At 37.0% G+C, this 19,078-nt stretch overlaps 1 protein-coding gene across 1 annotated transcript in view; it reads left to right on the top strand.

The window, feature by feature from the left end:
• The window catches only part of LRRC2 (leucine rich repeat containing 2), a 58,711-nt gene that overhangs the window by 12,504 nt on the left and 27,129 nt on the right, over nt 1-19,078 (top strand). The window contains exons 3-4 of the mRNA XM_086629632.1: nt 5,795-5,951; nt 17,645-17,781. Coding sequence (XP_086485758.1) covers nt 5,795-5,951; nt 17,645-17,781 — 294 coding nt within the window. The remainder of the gene's footprint in view (nt 1-5,794; nt 5,952-17,644; nt 17,782-19,078) is intronic.

Raw genomic sequence — 19,078 nt, 5'->3', positions numbered from 1 at the left:
AGTTTTTGTAGTGGATTTTGCACACAAATACATCTATGAGTTGAAAGTTTGGAAGATTAAGCACTCAGACACTAGGAGAAGTCAGAGCTGCGATTGCCTGTGCAGTTTTACAGGCACATAACCAGCTTCATTTGCTGTTGGCTGGCCACTTACTGCTGGCAGCAGCAAACAGCATAGCCCCGTGAAGTGTCCATTTGGGAACTAGCTGCTGAATCCTCTATCTCACTTGCTTTTAGCTGATAAGTATTTCTATTACGTTTCCCCTTTCCTCTCATCAATGAAGCAGTAATATATCCTCCAGACAGTTGATAGCTAAATCTGAGTAGGTTGCTGGTATGACTTACAGATCTAATTTTGAGAACTGAGCTTGCTTCTGGGCTGTACTAGTTCTCTTTCTGGATGCTGTGCAGTTAAGTGTCACAGAGGAATAATCCCCAGCATAGGGATTTTTCAAAATTGAAGCAAGGGGCTTTACCACATCCTTCCTGTAGGTCTCAATATCAGAGCTCTCATTGGAAACTTCAGCAGCAAATGAGCTGAGTGCACAAATCAACTGATGGTGTTATTTGCAACGTTGCAGTCAATTAGAGTGGTAGCTTGTGTTGGACACTAATCAGTGCCCAGGGTGTGTAGATGGTAAAAATGTAGGCATGTTGCAAAGATGCTATTGTCTCATGCTCCATAACCGTACAGCCTAGCAGTGAATCTGGCACAGTCATTCTGCGTTGTTTAGTATGAGGTTAAAAATGGGTTTTGTAAAACTCTCCATTGTATACTGGGATAGCTTGGACAATTATTTCAAAAATCACCTGGATAGTGCTGTTTTGAAACTTAACTCAGATCTCCTTCTGAGAACCTTTGTAAGGGAGAAATTTAGAGCAGATCGCGCATTTTGAATTCCTAATAGGAATTCCTTCAAGGCCTCTGTGCCACTTCTTTCCCACCTCTCAAATGCTATTGAAATGATAATGTGTTTTCATTAGGTGGAGACCCACTGTGCCTGGTACTTGTAAAGTAATTATTTTAACATATCTGAGGAAAGATAAAGCTCATACAATGAATATTAGGTTAGACAAATAGGCTCAGAGTATTAGCTAAAGAGAGGAGGGCTTGATTTTACAGTATATGAATTCTGAGGAAATGTATTCTGTTTATGCAGATCCATAATTCCTTGTGGATCATTCATTCTTCCTAGTTATTGTTCATTTTTAGGCCAATTTTTTGAGACATACGGTTTGAGCCTCTAGCTAGATATCTCAAGTCACAATGGTTTTCTAACAGCGTGCTCACACTAACCCAATGGAAATCTTCTGAACTACAACACTAGTAGGATTAATATCAAGCCTTTGTGTTTGAAGAACATATACTCAGTGAGTCTCTCTGAATCTGAAAGTCTTCTTATAACTTGAGTACTGGTTTGGCCATGCCTGTCCAGGGTGGTTAGCTTCTGGCTCTGGACAGTGGTTGATAACTACAGTGATGAAACAGTTTACCTTTGTCTGTCAGAGGTCCATCTGGAAGCGGCTGTGTGTCAACACCCTTAAGGTTCAGTGGTTCTCATTTCCTGCTTTACATACTAACCAAATATTTTTGGCTCAAGTGTCTACATCCCTGTGTGGTGCATTTCTGCCAACTGGGAACCGTAATCAATTACTATTGGTGTTTAGGAAAGAGGTCTTATAATAACAAATGGGTTAGTCTCATAATCCGATGTTGTGAATGCAATCAGATAGGCCTTTCTCTTCTTTCCTCTTATCTTCACAAAAAATGGGCACAACCTAGTTGTGTTGCCCCAACAGTGAGTTTCCTAAATCCTCCTGTGTTTGCAAACTCCTCGGAACTTGACAGCACAAGAATGGTGTACTGTGCTACAAGTAATTTGAGGTTCTCAAGGTATGTTTCAGAAAAAACTTTTGTTTATCTGAGACATTTCCAGGCAAACCCACTGTGAAAAGGAGCTGTATAAGGACTTTGGACCCTCGAATTGTGTGTTTGAATCAGTTGCCTAGCAGAGAATGACGGAGAGTTGATGAAACACTTAATTGAGATCCTTTGTACATGTAAACATGTATCTGCTGAATTAAATTAGTTCTTCAGAGAAATAGCACTGCTATTAGAGAAGAATGAAAACTGTGGCAAAATAATGCCATGAATATTCATATGAATTTTTCAATGAATTCATTTAAAGTCTGTTTTTCCCCCCTGAGTGTTTACTTTCTGCTCCTAACTAATGAATGCTTATTCTCTAGCGGATCAGTGAATTTTAAATGATTTTCAGAAAATATTCAGTAAAAACAAATTTTTGAATTTATGATATCAATATTGGCAAAGGAATGGTGATGACGTTCACTCAAATACAGAGCAGGGTTATTCTTGGCTGTTCTTTACCTAAGCAGAGGATCTGAATACATACCTACTTTAAACAACTTTAATGTCAAATGTGTGCAACAAGTAAATGAATGAGTGACAGTTAAATTCTTATAATTCATGACCTTCTTGTATATCATTTATTCACATAAAAAGGCAGCAAATTACTTAATACATTTGTATTTATTCTGCCAATTTTATCGTCTAAGATGCTGTGTATTTTCGCAGAGAACAGAGAATTCCCATTTATAATTTCCAACTCTTAGTCACAGCGAGGTATTTATTTGCCAAAAAGGGTCAAGTAAAATTGCTGTATGGAATAGACAGAGAAAGTATCTCTTGTGCTTATTTAACTTCCAGAGTTTCCCCCTCTCCCCCTAAAATTCTTAACCCAGTCAGGAAGTTTGACCCAGGTCCTCCTTAGTATGTCTCATGGTGGCCTTGAGACATACTAATTTTGGAACTAGCTCCAAACTTTCTCAAAGATGAGGGAGATTTGAATCCAAGGTTTTGGTTTGGCCCATGACAGACAAAACTACAGAGCTGGAAAAGATCAGTATTCAAAATTCTCAAAGCTTTGATGACAGTTTTATTTCAGGCTCATGTCTAGCAGGTAAATTATCTCCTAATTAGAAATAGTATAATCAGCAATGGTTGCAGGTTTGCTATTTATTTCCTTTTAGTAGGTTTTTTTTTTTTTTTTCCCTCCCAAAAATCAAAGGAGTTAGAGATATTGTTTTGCTGTTAAAGACAGAAGACTGGCTATCCTCCAAGTGTCAGTCTTCATGGAGCAATTTATCAGCAGGCTGCCAGCTTTAGCGTGGCAGCAGAAGATTACAAAAGAACACAAGGGAATCAGAGAGTAAAGCAAAAGTAAAGCTTGTGCAAATTTCAGTTCCCATCCCTGTCTAGTTTGTAAATGAAATAAAATATCACATCAATTTATGTTTCAACAGCACAAATAAAATGTATTGTAAGATGAATATTGCTAAAAAAACCACATTGTAACAAAGTATTTGTAAACTTACATTTGCAAGTTGCAGATATGATTGTAAGATTTAAAGAAATAATCTCAAGAAAGATAAATAAGTCAGGGCAATTGGTAGAAGAATGGAACCCCTTTGCATTCTTTTGAAGTTATGCCTGAATTTATCTCAGTTACTGAACAAGAATATCTTGATGCTTTAAACTACCTTTAGTACAGAAGTAAAGACTTTTTGAAATCTCTTTCACATTAATAAAAAATAAATTTTGAAATATTTAGCTTAATTTTTCCAAAATTATGAAGGAGTTTGATCTTAATCTGAGAGAGTGCTTTGGACTCTCTGTTTTAAAAGCATCAGGAAGAAATTTGTGGGATACCTTTCAGTCTGGGAGAACAGCAAGGCTGTTGACTTCTCAGGGGCAAGCGTTCCCCTTTCCTCCCTGCTCTATCTGCCAGTAAGAAGCTGGAGATGGTCTGTTGTGACAACAAGGTGCAAAAACCCAGTAGGTCAGTGGAAAGACGAAGACAGACCTGGACTGTGGAGAAATAGAGTGGCAAATGGTATCTGTTACCCAGGCATCTTTTTTTTTTTTTTTCTTCTGGTATGACTGTTCTGCATCTGCTTTATCAGGGTTCTTCCCTACAGCCGCATCTATGACACTCCTGCTAAACGCTATTCCCTATGTGCTGCATTTTCAATTCTGTACAGGTGGGAAAGACAATACTCAGTGAATCTGCAGTTGGCATTTATTCTTTTATTTTGCTGCAGAAAAACGTGCAGCACTGAAGGTGGAGGAGTGGAAACTCACTCCAGAAAGTTGGAGAGATTTCTCATTACCAGCCTTAAGGCATTTCAGGCATTTTATTTTTTAACTGCCATAAACTGACAAATATAGAAGATGGATCACCATGCAATATACACCTAGTGGGAAAATGAAGCAAGAAATGAAACGACCCATATCAAATACGGAAGGGCAGGTAGCAAGGCAGAACTACATATATAAGCTAAGTATCTGCAAGTGTAAATTTAAAAAACCTGAAATTAGAGGCAGCAACAACCCAAAAAAGAACAGCTTATGATCAACAGTCTGATATATCTTTAATTACAATTAGATGTTTTAATCTTACTAAGAGTTGAATAGGACTATTCCACATTCAGAAGTTCAGAATTAATAAAACACACTTAAAATGCATCACTCTTGTTAATGTCTTGGGGGATCTATGAAATGTAGAAGGAAAAAAAAAGGGTGGGAAATGCCCTCAGTATAAAAGTCAGTAATTCCTACTGTGTCGTGTTCTTCATGCACAGGAAACAACTTTGGAAGTTATAAAGGAATTAAAGGCTGAAACTTTTACATCTCTTTTTATGGAGCAAAGTTAGTGATAGCACCTCACCCAGATTATTTATTCCACATGTTATCAATCCACAGGGATACAAAACCCAGGACAGACTGGTAAATTATGTGCTGCTTTAGAAAGTGGAGTTTAAATGATCTGACCTTCAACTTTATGAATTGATTTTTGTCTGTTTCAAGTTCAAGGAATTTGATGACATAATTCAAACAAAGATGTGTACATCTGAACCGAATACCAATTAACTAAACAAATTTTATAAGAATTAAAGGATTTAAAACTTTGAGATTCAGTAACTGTTGGAGATTTTGGACAAATAGAATAGTCTTTAAACTACTCAGATGCAAATCTATTTGCTGTGTATTTACAACAATACTAGAATTCTTAAAGAAAAAGTCCGTGCATGACTAAGCAAGAATTAACTGCAATTGTGGACTGATTTAAAAATTGACTGGTTTTATTCTTCCTAAAAAAAATCAGTAAAAATTTTCAAACATTGCTGAAATAACTTAGGAAGTTAAATCATGTACTGAAAAAAGACTTTCAAAAGGTGATATGTGTGTATCCCATCTGAAACATTTCTGTTCCTTGGACTGTGTTCCATCTTGGCAAACAAATTTTGAAACATTGGCAGGTATTAAGAATGCAGTCACACTTTTTTTTTTTTTTGTGGCAAACTCTATTTAGATATTCTCCATACACCCACTCTTCTGTTCTATGTTGCATTTTGCTACATCTTGATGTGTGAATTAAAGCACTGAAATGTGTTTTAAAAAAATCCTCCAGCTGGAAAAAGAAGATAATATGGGAGACACCAAACAGGTTGAGTACTTCGGATAGGTTTCAGTTTTAGAGCAAAATGACTGCATTAGCAGTTAAAAAATGAATATGTGGTGACAGACAGCTGCAAGGCTCTTCAAAAGCAAACAGCTCCCATGAGGGTTTGGCAAACTGCTGTTCTACATCAAGATAATTAAGGCAAAGTGTTGAGGTTTGGCTGTGGAATTTTTTCCCCCTGTATTTAGAAACATGGTAGAACAAAATTCTAACTTGATACATTCTATTTACCTGTTCTTATTTCCTTTACAGGAATTCCCAGATTCTCTGAAAGAACAGATCTATCTGAAAGAATGGCACGTGTGCAATACATTGATACAAACCATTCCAGCTTACATTGCATTATTTCAAGATCTGAGAGTGCTGGAGTTGTCAAAAAATCAAATCAACCATCTTCCAGTGGAAATTGGTAAATTGGTTCAAGATATCCAGCTACTTATACTTATGCCATATAACTATGTTGCAGGGAAATGAGCATCTGTGGATATTCTTATTCATTTACTTGTAACTGTCTTCTCACTTGTTTCCAGTGATCAGTCCTCTCTAAATATTTACAGCTCTCTGGCTGTAATTATACTTGCCAAATTTTATGCAATACCATGTGTGTAGCATGGCTCAAACATAGGAAAAAATGACACAGTCATCATCACAGAGAGTTCTTCCTGATATCAGGTAGTGTTTTATGTTCCTTACATGTCAAGAAAAATGGAAGTATTAGAGAATTGTAAACCTCAAACAAGATGAACTAACACATAAGATTGTGGTAAAAGGAATCAAAATTATAATGTGGCATAAAATCCAACTTTTGAATCTTATAATGAGTTCAGTAATGACCTCCATTTAACAAAGTGGTATATTCAACAACAGAGTCTTTACAGAAACAAATTCTTAATGCTTACATGCTTTGGCCTTTGCTATTTTAAGCTGCATAATAACAAACAGTGTTTGGCACTCTAGTGTTTTCTGATCTTACAGTATAAAAAGCTTGTTTAAAAGACTACAATGGTTTGAGATGGATTTACTGCTCTTACAAGGAAGAGTGTTGCTGTAACTGGTGTTATCTTTGAGAGCTGAAGAAATTGTGTTCACTATGAGGCCCCCTAGTCAAGTCCATGCACCCAGGTATACTAATACCTCAGCCTTTGTTTTTAAATGCAGTAGTCCTAAGCTTTCTCCATGACTGGTATTCCTTATGTGCACTAAAAGCTAACAACTTTCAAAAAAAAAGGATAAAGACTAAAACCTCTACCCCTATAATTATCAGAGGTTTAACTAAGAAAAACAGGGGGCAAACATCCTGAAATACAGAAATCAGTGCTAGACAGACACTTCCACTCTTTTCTGCTCTTTCTACTCTGTTAGTAGAGTAACACTAATGCTTTTGATTTATATACTAACATTATATTTTACACAGAAAATTTCCCACTGACATTGAGATATATTTTATAGTTTCAGCCTGGCAGCTAAATACACCAACAAATCATAAACAAGACACAAGCAGGAGACAATGAACATGAAATAAACACTAATTGTTTTGTCAGCACTTTGACTGTGCAACTTAGATGAGTCAGTGAGTTTAATGGACGCATCTTGTACCGGCTGGTGTAGAAGAAAGGGGAAAAGATACTTCCTTTCCAGAGGCTTCCCTAAACCATTAAACATAAGGTTTTAAGAGGTTGCTGCTTAACAATCGAGGCAGGTAAAGGCTAAGAAAGTTTTTTTCTTTCTTCTTGCAATATTGTGCTTCATTAATGGAAATGATCCCCAAGTAATCTTGAATGCTAATAAAGTTCATTTCCAGAATAAAACCACAAACCCAGATCATTCTAGCATAACCAGTTCTCTGTAGAAGGTGACATAGAAGCCATACCAGGCCTTTCTTGGGAAACATGGAAGAAAGTTTCAAATGCTTCTAGTAACAACCACTGTTCTTTCAACTGCCTTTAAATGACATAATTTCTGCTCATCAGTAGCTTTCATGTTATTCTCATTTATTCATTTTCTCTCCAATATGCTTATCCCTCCAGCCTATACCCAAGGGGTTGCTTTCTTCCCTTCAGTGTTTTTGTAGCTGCTTTTTTATGTAAATGTTTGGCTGGAAGGGCCAGTGAATATTAGAACACTGTTTGCCGTAGGTCCTGTCTCAGGCACAATCTTACAGCACTCATCTCCTCCTCTTAACAGCGAGCTCTTGTTCAGAAATTTTTTTTCAAGATTCACTAAATGAGAGCAGGCATGACAGTACTAAATACTTACCTGGAGAAACTCAGATTTGGACCTTTCTTTTTTGATACACTGCATAACCAAATTAACAAATTTGCTTAGCTGTAGATGCTATTTATACAATAATTCTGCATCACAGTGATAATTCTAGCCTGTCCTGTCAAAGACATAGATTTAGCAATGTAGTTTAAAAAGAAATAATACACAAAAAACACTCCAGGCCTATGCAACAGAACAGTTCAGCAATTTTTTGCCAAAACTCTCTAATGATTTTCAGTCTTAGTGAATGTCCTGTGTTGTCAGACCACCTATTAGTAATGCAATGGAGCTACCCTTGTTGTTATGGCATAAATAACAGAGAAGTTTTTATCTCAATTTGTGTAATGGTCTCTTTGTTGACATGTAAGGTGGCATGCCTGCAAATGGTTATGGTTTTATTTCATGTACTATATATGCATACAGACGTAGTCACTAATATATATTGGAAATGTTCATTATCTTAGTAAGACATTATTATGAAAGATCTTGGATATTATGAAGTTTTTGAATGCTGCTTCAAAATGAAACCTTTCATACTTTAGTCATCTAGCTGTTAAATTATCACAGAGAAAAGAATCGATGTGGGCTTGGTTTGGGAGCTCTATCTAAGCAAGGAGTGAGGATTGGGTGCTAAATCAGAAGGTAAGGTCTCTGGAAAGGTTAAGTGCTAAGGTATTCATCATTTTGTGTTCTGTTTACAAAACAGCAGCAAGTAGGTAAATATCACAGCTAAAACATACTTGAGAGTAATGACAGATGGTTGAAGTTGGCAGTGGCACGCATGCTGTTGAGTCTTTAATCTTCAGACAGAATTGAAGCCAAGTTTAGATCAACAAATCATCCAGCAGAAGCTAAACTGGTAAGCCATGTTCGGTCTACTTTTGATTCTCACAAGAGGGCTTTAAAGGTGTGAGAGAACAGGAGATGATAAGAATATTTTGAATGAAAATATAGTATAGCTGCAGTATTGGTCTCTGGACTAAAATATCTGCAAGAACTGAAGTTCATGTTCCTGTTTTACCTGATACAGAAGGAAATGCCCTGCTCTGAATCAGAAAGAAGAAAGACTTGAATCCGTTCTTAGATATTCTAAACCACGCTTTTAGCTATAATCACCTATGCGCTTGAACAGATCAAATTTGTGTCAGGAGACAGATGAAAATACTTTCGATTTTATTCTTTTTGTGGAATAGCAAATATTTTCATGGGAAGCAAGTAAATAGAAATAGAGGAAACTGAAAAATGGAGTTGTATGTCTCAAAGTTGTCCCATCTTGTTTTCCCAGGAATAACAGAAAAAAATAATGAGCAGGGGTGTAGCCAGGGCATTTTCTTTGGCAATGGCTTCTGGGTGAGTTTGTGGTTCTGGCTCCGGCTGCATGGCTGCAGTGCTGTCGCTGTGTATCAGTTAGTGCTAGTATATTAGTAACTGCTGTAATTGGAAACATCTAACTGAATATATTCACGCACTCACACAGGAGTGAGTGAACTGCATTTTCATATGATCCCAAAGCTTTTGTGCTGAGATGGGCTAGTGAGGTTATATCAGGATTTTTTGTCCCACAAATATTCATGAAACATCTCAAAGAGCTGTTAATAAAATCTGTGTACCTCATTATATTCTCTCGCATTTTCGATATGCCAAATATTTAGGAGGAAAAATAACTGTGTTTTTGAGACATATTTTATATAAGAAATCACAGGGAGTTTTTTTGGTCTGCTCTCTACCTCACAGTATAAAATTTCATTTGTGCATACCATTAATCCAATTTCCTAGAACTCAGAGGGGAAAACTATAAGTAATACAGTTTTAAAGGACTTCTAGATACCTAAAATAGCTTTTTCTATTAATAAGATTCCCAGTGTGCTGATGTGTGAGTTTCCAAGAAGAAAATACATATTCTCGATTTAAATGATGTCTAGTTCTGAGGAGTTGCTGACTCATCTCTTACCCTTGCCATTTATTCAGTATTGAATACTATCTATCCAACAGCTCAATCTTGTATACAATTGGCTAAAATTTTGTTTATATTCCCCATTTGAAGGGGAAACACTAAATACCTCTGCTGTAGGTTGACTGTTTTTAGGAGGATGCCAGTTTCTTTAAGGCTAGCTTCTCAAATGATGGCTTACTTGTACTGTAACAGCCAGTAAGCTCTGCAAAATTTAACCCTTGATTGGTGCATGACAAAAGTACAAAATTACACTTTTTATTGGACCAGCTAGAGAGGAAATAATATTTTTTATTCATCTGCTTAAGCTACCAAAAATGGGAATATTGTACTAAAATGTAATACAAACATGCTGTTTTAATAGATTTAAACATCATTGGAGCTTGCAAAGGCTAGTACTTTATTAAGCTGAATTTCCTGAAAGGATTTTAAACAGTGCCATTGGGTATTGAGCTCAGACAGTAAACGCTGCCATGGAAACTACTTATTATATAAATTATTTTTGCCAAAATATTCCTATCTATTGGCTTTGTCATACTGCTTTATGTAACTACATTAGATATAACAATGTTAGAACATACTTCTTCTACGCAGTGCAGATTGGTATTAGCAAACTCTGTGATTTATTTCTCAATCTTCAGTCTGGTCACAGTGGGAATGTTGCAGGCTGTGCACACCATTCTGGTTATGACAGAAAAGTTTTATCCAAGAGGAAGCTTTTTCAGTTTCCGAGGTGATCAAAATGCATTGTTCTATGCTTCCCAAACAGTTTACTCCATGTTTATTTCTGAAGCTCAGAAAATGTTTTCCAGTCTGGAGACTGAGCTTATTCTCTACTTTGCCCTCATGAGATATGTTTATTTTTGGACATCCCCAGGGATCTCTCTCTATCTCTCTACCATTCATCCTACAAGAATTTCCTAATATTTTTCTGCCTTTATATTGCTACAAGAAAAATTTCCTTTTTTGTTTTTTTTTTTTTTTTTGGTAGTAATCACTTGCAATTTCTTTCAGTATGTTTAATTTTTTTAAGTTGAACATATGAAAGTTGGTTAAAGTATGAAATTTTACTAGCCGAGAGTCACAATCTGTTACTGTGTTATAGCTTTTACAAGTCCTGGTGGCAGAAAAGGGTTTTGCAACTTTGTGATGCAAAAGGAGTTCAGGAAGTCTCATCTCTTCTTTGCTTGGATGTTTTGAGCAAAAGCAAAAAAAAAAAAAAAAAGATTGATGTTTTAACTGTTACCCATAAGCCTGAACGTCAATATCTCCTTTCAGATAAATCAAAGGTAATGTCACTAATTCAGCAGAGAAGACTGGAAACAGGAGATTATTTGTCTTGGCGCATAGGAAGTGGCAATCAGATCTTTGTAGATCAATGCAAAAATTTGCTTTGTGTTTTACTCCAGTTAGTATAAATTGATTTACATTTGCATTGAATGGAATCCTTAGATAATAAAGGCTCATCTGTATTTTGTCTCTGACATCTTATTAGGAGCACTAAGGTAGGCTTGTCTAAACAGTGAAGTTGTATCATCATTATTACTATGCCGCATTGTCCATCAGAAGTTATAGAGTTTAATTACTGGTTTAATTTTTTTAAATAATAGATGAAAATTTTAAACTGGGAATAATCGGTATCTTAGGCAACAACTAAGGCATTGCAGCTCCCACTTAAAAATAAAATATTCTTAACTGCGAAACTGCCAGGGAAGCCATGGATTTCATTACTGCTTTTACTACCTCTCCTTAGAAAACACAGACATGTTAGCTGTTTAACTCCCTAATTTGCGTTTTTTATAGAACTGAAAATTCGGTGCCATTAAGTACAGTTAACAATAGCGTTGTAGCAGTAACGATTTTATCATTACTACTTTTAATTGAGAAGTTGTGCTTGAGTGTTATTTGAATGTATAGGTGGCAGGTGTGGTGATCAAACCCTGCTCTACATTTGTGCAGCTGTGAAGGGGGTGCCACCTCCTCTGCCCCTCCTAAGGCTGCCTCAACGGCTGTGTTGGGTGCTCATTAAGCCTGGTATTAAAAATATTAAAAGAGAATATTTAAAAGAGAACTTCTGCACTAAGAAGGTATAAATAAGCCCCTAAACACAGATGACAGGGTAGTGAAAATAATTCATACTGCCTTATCTCATCACTCCCAGTCCCCAATTGTTATTGCAATAAACTCCAAATGTAGGTGAGAATGGCTGGAATCTTACTGACAATACCTATGGCGTTTGAAGGTTATTTAGGGATTCATTGCTCTCCAATTTTACTCTCCTTCAGCTAAAATACCTGGATTTGAGAATCTTGGATTGTCATGAATGTTGTCTTCTAGTCATATATTTGTGCTCTTTCTCTGACAAAAATAGCCTAGCAGCCTTGTTTAAAAGGTCTAGGGGAATACGAGAGTAACGTCTTACTCCTTTTGTCTGAAAAAGGAAAAGATCTCCCTCTGTAACCTGCATTACCACTCAGGTGACTCATATAACCTAATTCTATCCCTGGGTAGATTGTTGCTTGTAAGAAATTTAAACAGTTTTTCAGAGGAAAGAGTAATTAGAGACAAGAAGCTGAATGGAAACCAGGTTGAAATTATAAATTTATAAAGGATAAACAAGTTGTGCCCAACTCGTTTGGTTTCTGTCTTTTGAGAAGATGATTGAACTTCAAGTAATAGATCTTGTCTATCTGTCACCCCATAAAGTATTTGATATGGTGAATTATGGAAAATGAATGTTTGAATCTAAAAAAATGCGCTTTGAAGCAACAATCGTAAAAACGAGCGAAGGACTTGCGAAAGCAGAGGCAACAAGGCACTCATTTGGAAAAAGAAGCTATTGGTCAGGAGGAAGATCACTTTTGCAGTTTCTCAAGGATCAGTCTTGAATTTATTTCTTAATTATTTTGAGGAACTGGGCTACTGAAATTTCCTGCCGACACAGTTTGAGTGGTGTTAGTGCACAAACAGGAGGAGATATGAAAAGCTGGATGAGCAGATGGGCTTCCAAAAAAGTAGGGAGATTAAATTCATGATTGCAGAGTGCAAAGTCATGTACTCAGGAGCTAAAAATTTGTGCAGCAAGTCATGAGCTCACTAAATGCAAGAAACAAAATTCCTAATCCAGTGGTCACAGAAAGACAATCCAGTATGACACACACATTGTGATCACCTAGATTCAAGAAAAGTTATTTCAGATGGAAACAGATGCAAAAGAAGCCAATTAGGATCTTTTGAGAAGGGGAATTTTTATTTTGTGAGAGGAGATTAGAAGAATTTGCTTATCCAGGCTAGTAAAATAAATTCTGATATGTCTGCTACCTATGAAAACATCAGAGATGTAAACACCAGGGAAGGACAAGAGCTATTTAAAGATAAAATTGGCAAAAGAATTAATAGTTATAAAACCTCTACAAATAAAATCAGACTTGGATTCTGAAGACTATTCTGCATCATGAAAAGGATGAAACTCTAGTTTTGTTTTTCCACAGAGCAGTGGTTGTAAAAAACCAAACTACTTTTAAGACAGAGTGTGATAAGTCAAAAAATGGGACTATGTGAAGTTGTGGTGTAAGAGTTTTATCCAGGAAGTCTTGGCAAGTCCTGTGTATGTCTTACGGTTGTAGAGGGAATGTTAATGCTTGACTACTGCTCAGATGTCAGGTGACATAACTCAATCCACTGGAGAGCCCAGAGGTGAAAAAATAGCCATTAGATGGAATTGGAAGAGATTGCTCCTCACAAGCAAATCTTGGTGAACTGTATCCCACTCATCTGTGTTGTCTTGAGTTTGTTATCAGAATTAAATTCAATTGTAAGATTCATGGCTTTTTCCGGTACTTTTCATAGTCTTAGCCACAGCAATTACTGGCAATTGACTGTAGGTTCTGTAATGCACTTCTGTCAAATTAGAGATAGAGATTTTATATGACAAGAAAAAATGTGATTCATCTTCTACTTACTTGCTTTCTGACGCCTGTAAGCTGGGACAAACCATATTATGAACATTAGCATACATTTTAGAAACTGTGAAAGGAGAAAAATCTTGAAAAGTCATAGTTTCAGAAGGTAGGAAAGTCAGAAAAGGAAGCAGTGCTTACCTCCATCAGTCTACTCAGAAATGCAGTTAAATTATTGCAATTTTTTTTGTAAGCAACTCTGCTCCATGTCTCCTAGCTAGGCGTTGGAGATGCATCATGTCCAGTGAGAGCAGAGTTAGACAAGAGGGTGACTAGGATGTTGGTGACACTAAAAGCCTTGTCTACGTTAGTTCTACAGCTACTAATGGACTGAGAGGTAAAAATTTCAGTGGCTGAAAAATCAGCAAATGTGTCTGTTGTGGGTTAACACTTACAGGCAGCTAAGCCTCACACAGCTTGCTCATCCCTCTGCAGCTGTTTGTTCAGTCTCTCACAGCAGGATGGGAAGAGAATTGGAGTGCAAAAGTGAGAAAACTTGTGCGTCACGGTGAAGATAGTTAATAAGGGAAGAAAAACAAACAAAAAACCAAACCAAAAAGTGATGCAAAAGCAATCACTCACCACCAGCTGACCAAGGCCCAGTGCTTGAGCAATAGACACCTTGGAAAACTAACCCCCATTCCTCCCCCTACTCCAGCTTTTACAGCTGAATGTGATGTTATATGCTATAGTGTATGCCTTTGGTCAATTCAGGTCCAGTGTCTCAGTCTTGTCCCTTCCCATTCTCTTGCCCACCCCTATCTCACTCACTGGGGCAGCAGAGCGAGAAGCAAGACAAGACTTTCATGCTGTGTAAACACTGTTCAGCAGGAGTGAAAACACTGGTGTGTTATCATCACTGTTTGGTCACAAATCCAAAACATAGCACCCTATGGGTTGCTATGAAAAAAATGAACTCCATTCCAGACAGACCTAGTACCATATTCCACTGCTAAAAGAAAAGACAAAACTTTCTGGTGCTAATGGGTAGTTCCTTTTTCATTCCAATGGGATTTGCTCTCCTTCTGAGGGATTAATTGGATGAGCAATTAATTTGCTGTTCTCTGATTCTCTATTTTAAAGACATTTCTGCTTTAAGATATTTCTGCTTCAGTGATTATTTTGTTGCAATGAGGTGGCAAGTTGATGTTTATCTATTTAGCATGTGATATAATACCTTCATTTGTCTGCATCTTGATACTATACCTGGTGAGGCTTTATCATAGGTAGGCAAAACTTTTATTATTTTCGTGTGCTTAAAAATCCCGAAATAAGGTGGTTCATACATTTATACCATTAAGTTACTTCTATTACTTTCTTGCACCAGCCGCAATGACCCTTGTGGGACATAAATGTATTGCCAAAACTATGCCTGTTTAGTCTTACAGAAAATTTTGTTTCTAGTATTTTAATTAAAACACCCTTTCACAGAGACTAGGAAAGACAAGATTACTTTCCTAAAAGGACAGCTGAATTTTGAAATACCACCTCAGTTTCTATTTCTGGCAGAGCTAAAACCAGGAGGAAGCTGAGCGGAAGATTCTGTGTTTTTCTCTGTTGCAACCTGTAGAGAATAATATAACGTAGTTCTTACCATATGCGGCTTGTTTGCCACCTGTGAGAAAGATTTGAGTGGTCCAGCCATCATTTGAAGACAATGTTGTATCCAAGGGAGACTCTGGGATTTATGTAAAATGCTGTGTCATTTGGTGGCTGCTGGTATTGGTCATCAAACTGAATGCCTCTGCCTCTGACAAGAGCAATTTCTCAGGGGAAAGATGTGGGGCTTTCAATTCTCTATGTTTTTTCTCTGGCCTTTTCTGTGGAAATATCATCTGGCCTCTGGTAAAGATTTCCACACACTGCAAAAAGTGAGCAGCTCTAAAGCAACTTTCACTTTGGAGGGAGTTTAACTGTTAGTGCCTTAAGGATAAGCTAGCTGTTATGGCATGTTTTGAGCACTTGAGACGTGCTGTAGAGAGATTCTCTCCAGTGTCATTCAAATCCCAAGAAACACCAAAATCTTTTTGAAAATTTGATTATAAATAAAAGACTGGTATAATGTAAAATTGTGAATCTGGTGTATATCTTGTCTTGGTTTGCCAATATGTAGCCTGCTTTGAGAACCTGTTGACACAAGATGCTGTTCTCTCCTGATTTCCAACTGCTGAATTGCATTTACATTTCTTACTGATGCTTTTCCTGTGAATGCTGTGCTGTATCACTGGTTAGAGTGGAATATGACAGGAATTCCACTAGTTAGGGGGGAATATTGCAGATCATACCAAGCTGAGTGGTACGGTTGATAAGCTTGAGGGAAGGGATGCAATCCAGCGGAACCCTGACAGGTTGGAGGAGTGGGCCTATGTGAACCTCATGAGGTTCAACAAGACCAAGTGCAAGATCCTGCATCTGGGCTGGGACAATTTCCCACATCAATACAGACTGGGGCTGAGAGGACTGAGAGCAGTCCCACAGGGAAGGACTCGGGTATACTGATGGGCAAGAAATTGGATACGAGCTGACAATGTGTATTTGCAGTCTAGAAAGGCAATTGTATCCTGGGTTGCATCAAAAGCATGGCCAGCAGGTCAAAGTAAGTGATTCTTCCCTTATATTCCACACTTGTGAGACTCCATCTGGAGTATTGCATCCAGTTCTGGGGTCTCTAGTATAAGGAAGATAGGGACCTGTTAGAGCAGGTCCAGAGGAGGACCAGGAAAATGGTCAGAGGGCTGGAACACCACTCCTATGAAGAAAGGCTGAAGAGAGTTGCAGTTCTTCAGCCTACAGAAGTCTCCAGGGAGACCTTATTGCAGCCTTTCAATATACAAAGCAGGCTTATGAGAAAGATGGAGAAAGGCTTTTTACCAGGATCTGTAGTGACAGGACAGGGAGTAACAGTTTTCAACTGAAATAAGGTAGATTTAGATTTGACACAAGGAAGAAAGTTTTTACAATGAGAGCGGTGAGACGCTGGAACAGGTTTCCTAAAGAAGTTGTGGATGCCTTATCATGGGAAGTGTTCAAAATCAGATTTGACAGGACTTTAAACTGGATGATCCCTTCCATTGAAACTGAAACCATTTTATGATTCTGTGATTCTATGATCATCTATGTAATACAACAACACAACTGTCATGGAATGTTCTTATTTTTTTATATACATACTTAAGGATCCCTTTGCTAACACATCAGCTATTTGATACGTTCAAATTCCTTACTTCCTTCTCCTTCACAGTATAATTTGCATCTTTTCAGTATAATACATTTTGCATTTTAATAATGTTTCTAAACCTGCTTTTACTGAAGATTAAGTAATGCTATAAATCAAAGAAATATGAAGTATAATGTTACTAAATGTAGCCTAGAATATTAAAAGGACCTTAAAATTAAGCCGACAAGGATATTAAATTGCAATAAAGAAAATAATGAAAAAATGCACACGGCCATTATCTTTTGTAATCAAAAGTATGCAATGCTGGATACGAAATGCAGAATTTTTGGTGTAGTAAGCTTAGCAGGAGCGATTCTTCCCACTGAACAGGTTCTGCAAAAAGCACTAAGATGCTTTTCAGTTAACAGACAAGTTTTCTGAAGTGACCAAACCAAAACCCAACTTCTCTAATTTCAACTGAGGTCAATAGTTACCTCATCCCTGGTAGAATCAAGATCTTTGCGAGTCTTTGCTACCTTCCTTTCAAACTCTCACCAAAACCATTGCTGACTAAAGGAAATCCATAAGAGTGCAACAAAACACTATTACCTCCACAATGTTAGTGATCACTGGAGAAAATATTTATTAATCTCTTACTCGTCATCACATTAGGGAGTTTTTTACTTTGTTAAACTGAGTATGCCTTTCATTTTTGCTTTCTGCCTTTTTTTTTTTTTTTTATTGTGCTGACTTTAATTATCTTTCTCTCACAGGCTGCTTAAAAAAACTTAAAGTGCTTAATGTGAGTTTCAATAATTTGAAGTCAGTCCCTCCAGAACTGGGTGACTGTGAGAATCTGGAAAAACTGGATTTGTCTGGAAATATGGAAATAACAGAGCTCCCATTTGAAGTAAGATAACTAACTGTGTTTCTTCCATTTTTTTAATTTGGCTTATAAAGTGTTTTATCACAGTCTTAAAATCTTTTCTTAAGAGATTAAGTCACACTCCTTGCAGTTTTTAGCAATAATGTTTTAGGAGTAATATCACTGAAATGCCTTAACAGCACTTTAATGGGACAAAACGTCTTTGTTTTGGTTTTCAAGTGACTAAATTTTACTTATATTTATTCTGATACATGAAGCAGGACATGATCCCAAAGGGGATTTGATCAGTGTTGATAAGGAGAAGGCTGCAAATAGCTATTTTCTGTGAAAGTGAAGTGCATCTTGACAGTCAAATTCACATACTAACCTTCATTTGTTCCCAGTGACTATCTTCCTTTAAAAAGAGTATGGAGAGTTCTATAAACAACATTACATGTTGCTATGAGCAGAAATATCTGTCTGAAAAGGATATTGCATGTGAGGCATGGTATGAATACGTAATCAAGACTGAGAAAAAGACTCCCAGGCATGCACTAACATTGTTTTTGGTGTTGGATGCATAACTGCTCTTTGCCACAGCTACTCTGATACTTATTGTTCAAGGAGAAATGAGACCATCGACTGGTACCTAACCACGGTTTCAGATGTCATCTGTATTTCTCACATTCTTAACATCCTGATTTCTGGAGGGTGAGTAGGGGGAGCTTTAGGGAGAAACATCAGGCTTGTCTTTACTGGTTTCTACTTTTTCTCTAAACATCTGTTACTGGTGATCTGCAGGCAATGTTGGAGTGGATTAAACTTATGTGAGATATGTTTTGACCTTGCTTATGTTCTGTTCTGAGGAAATGTTAAGAGTAATTAACTCTCCCCTTTGACTTTTCACTGTGAGGTAGTTTATCTGAGAAGAATTGTTAAAAAATATTGTGAAGGAAACAGAAACAACGAGTCAACACTGGCTTGTGGACATTGCATAGAAATGCTAGCAACAGCACAAACAGTGCAGGTGTCCTTTCTCATTCCTCTCCTCATCTTTCAGATAGCAAAGATAGAGGACAAACCAGGTAAAACTTAACTGGTGAAAAGAAACCATAATAAAAACAAAAAGAAACAGATATCCTGAACAGGCAAAGGAATTTAATACAAGCATCTAGGAAAAGTGAGTATATTCAAACCAGTGGACTAGAATGGTGAATTTAACCCCAATCATTGGTGTGTTAATATCAATGAGTATTTTCTCAGTTACTTCTAAAGGCGATGTAGTGCAAAGGCTTACCTATGTCTATGCATTACATGCCTTTGCATGTAAACCTAACTGTAC

This window comes from Tauraco erythrolophus, chromosome Z, assembly GCF_009769465.1.
Source record: "Tauraco erythrolophus isolate bTauEry1 chromosome Z, bTauEry1.pri, whole genome shotgun sequence".
NCBI classification, from domain to species: domain Eukaryota; kingdom Metazoa; phylum Chordata; class Aves; order Musophagiformes; family Musophagidae; genus Tauraco; species Tauraco erythrolophus.
Note: the sequence above shows the minus strand (reverse complement) of the source record. Positions and strands in the feature narration are given on the sequence as shown.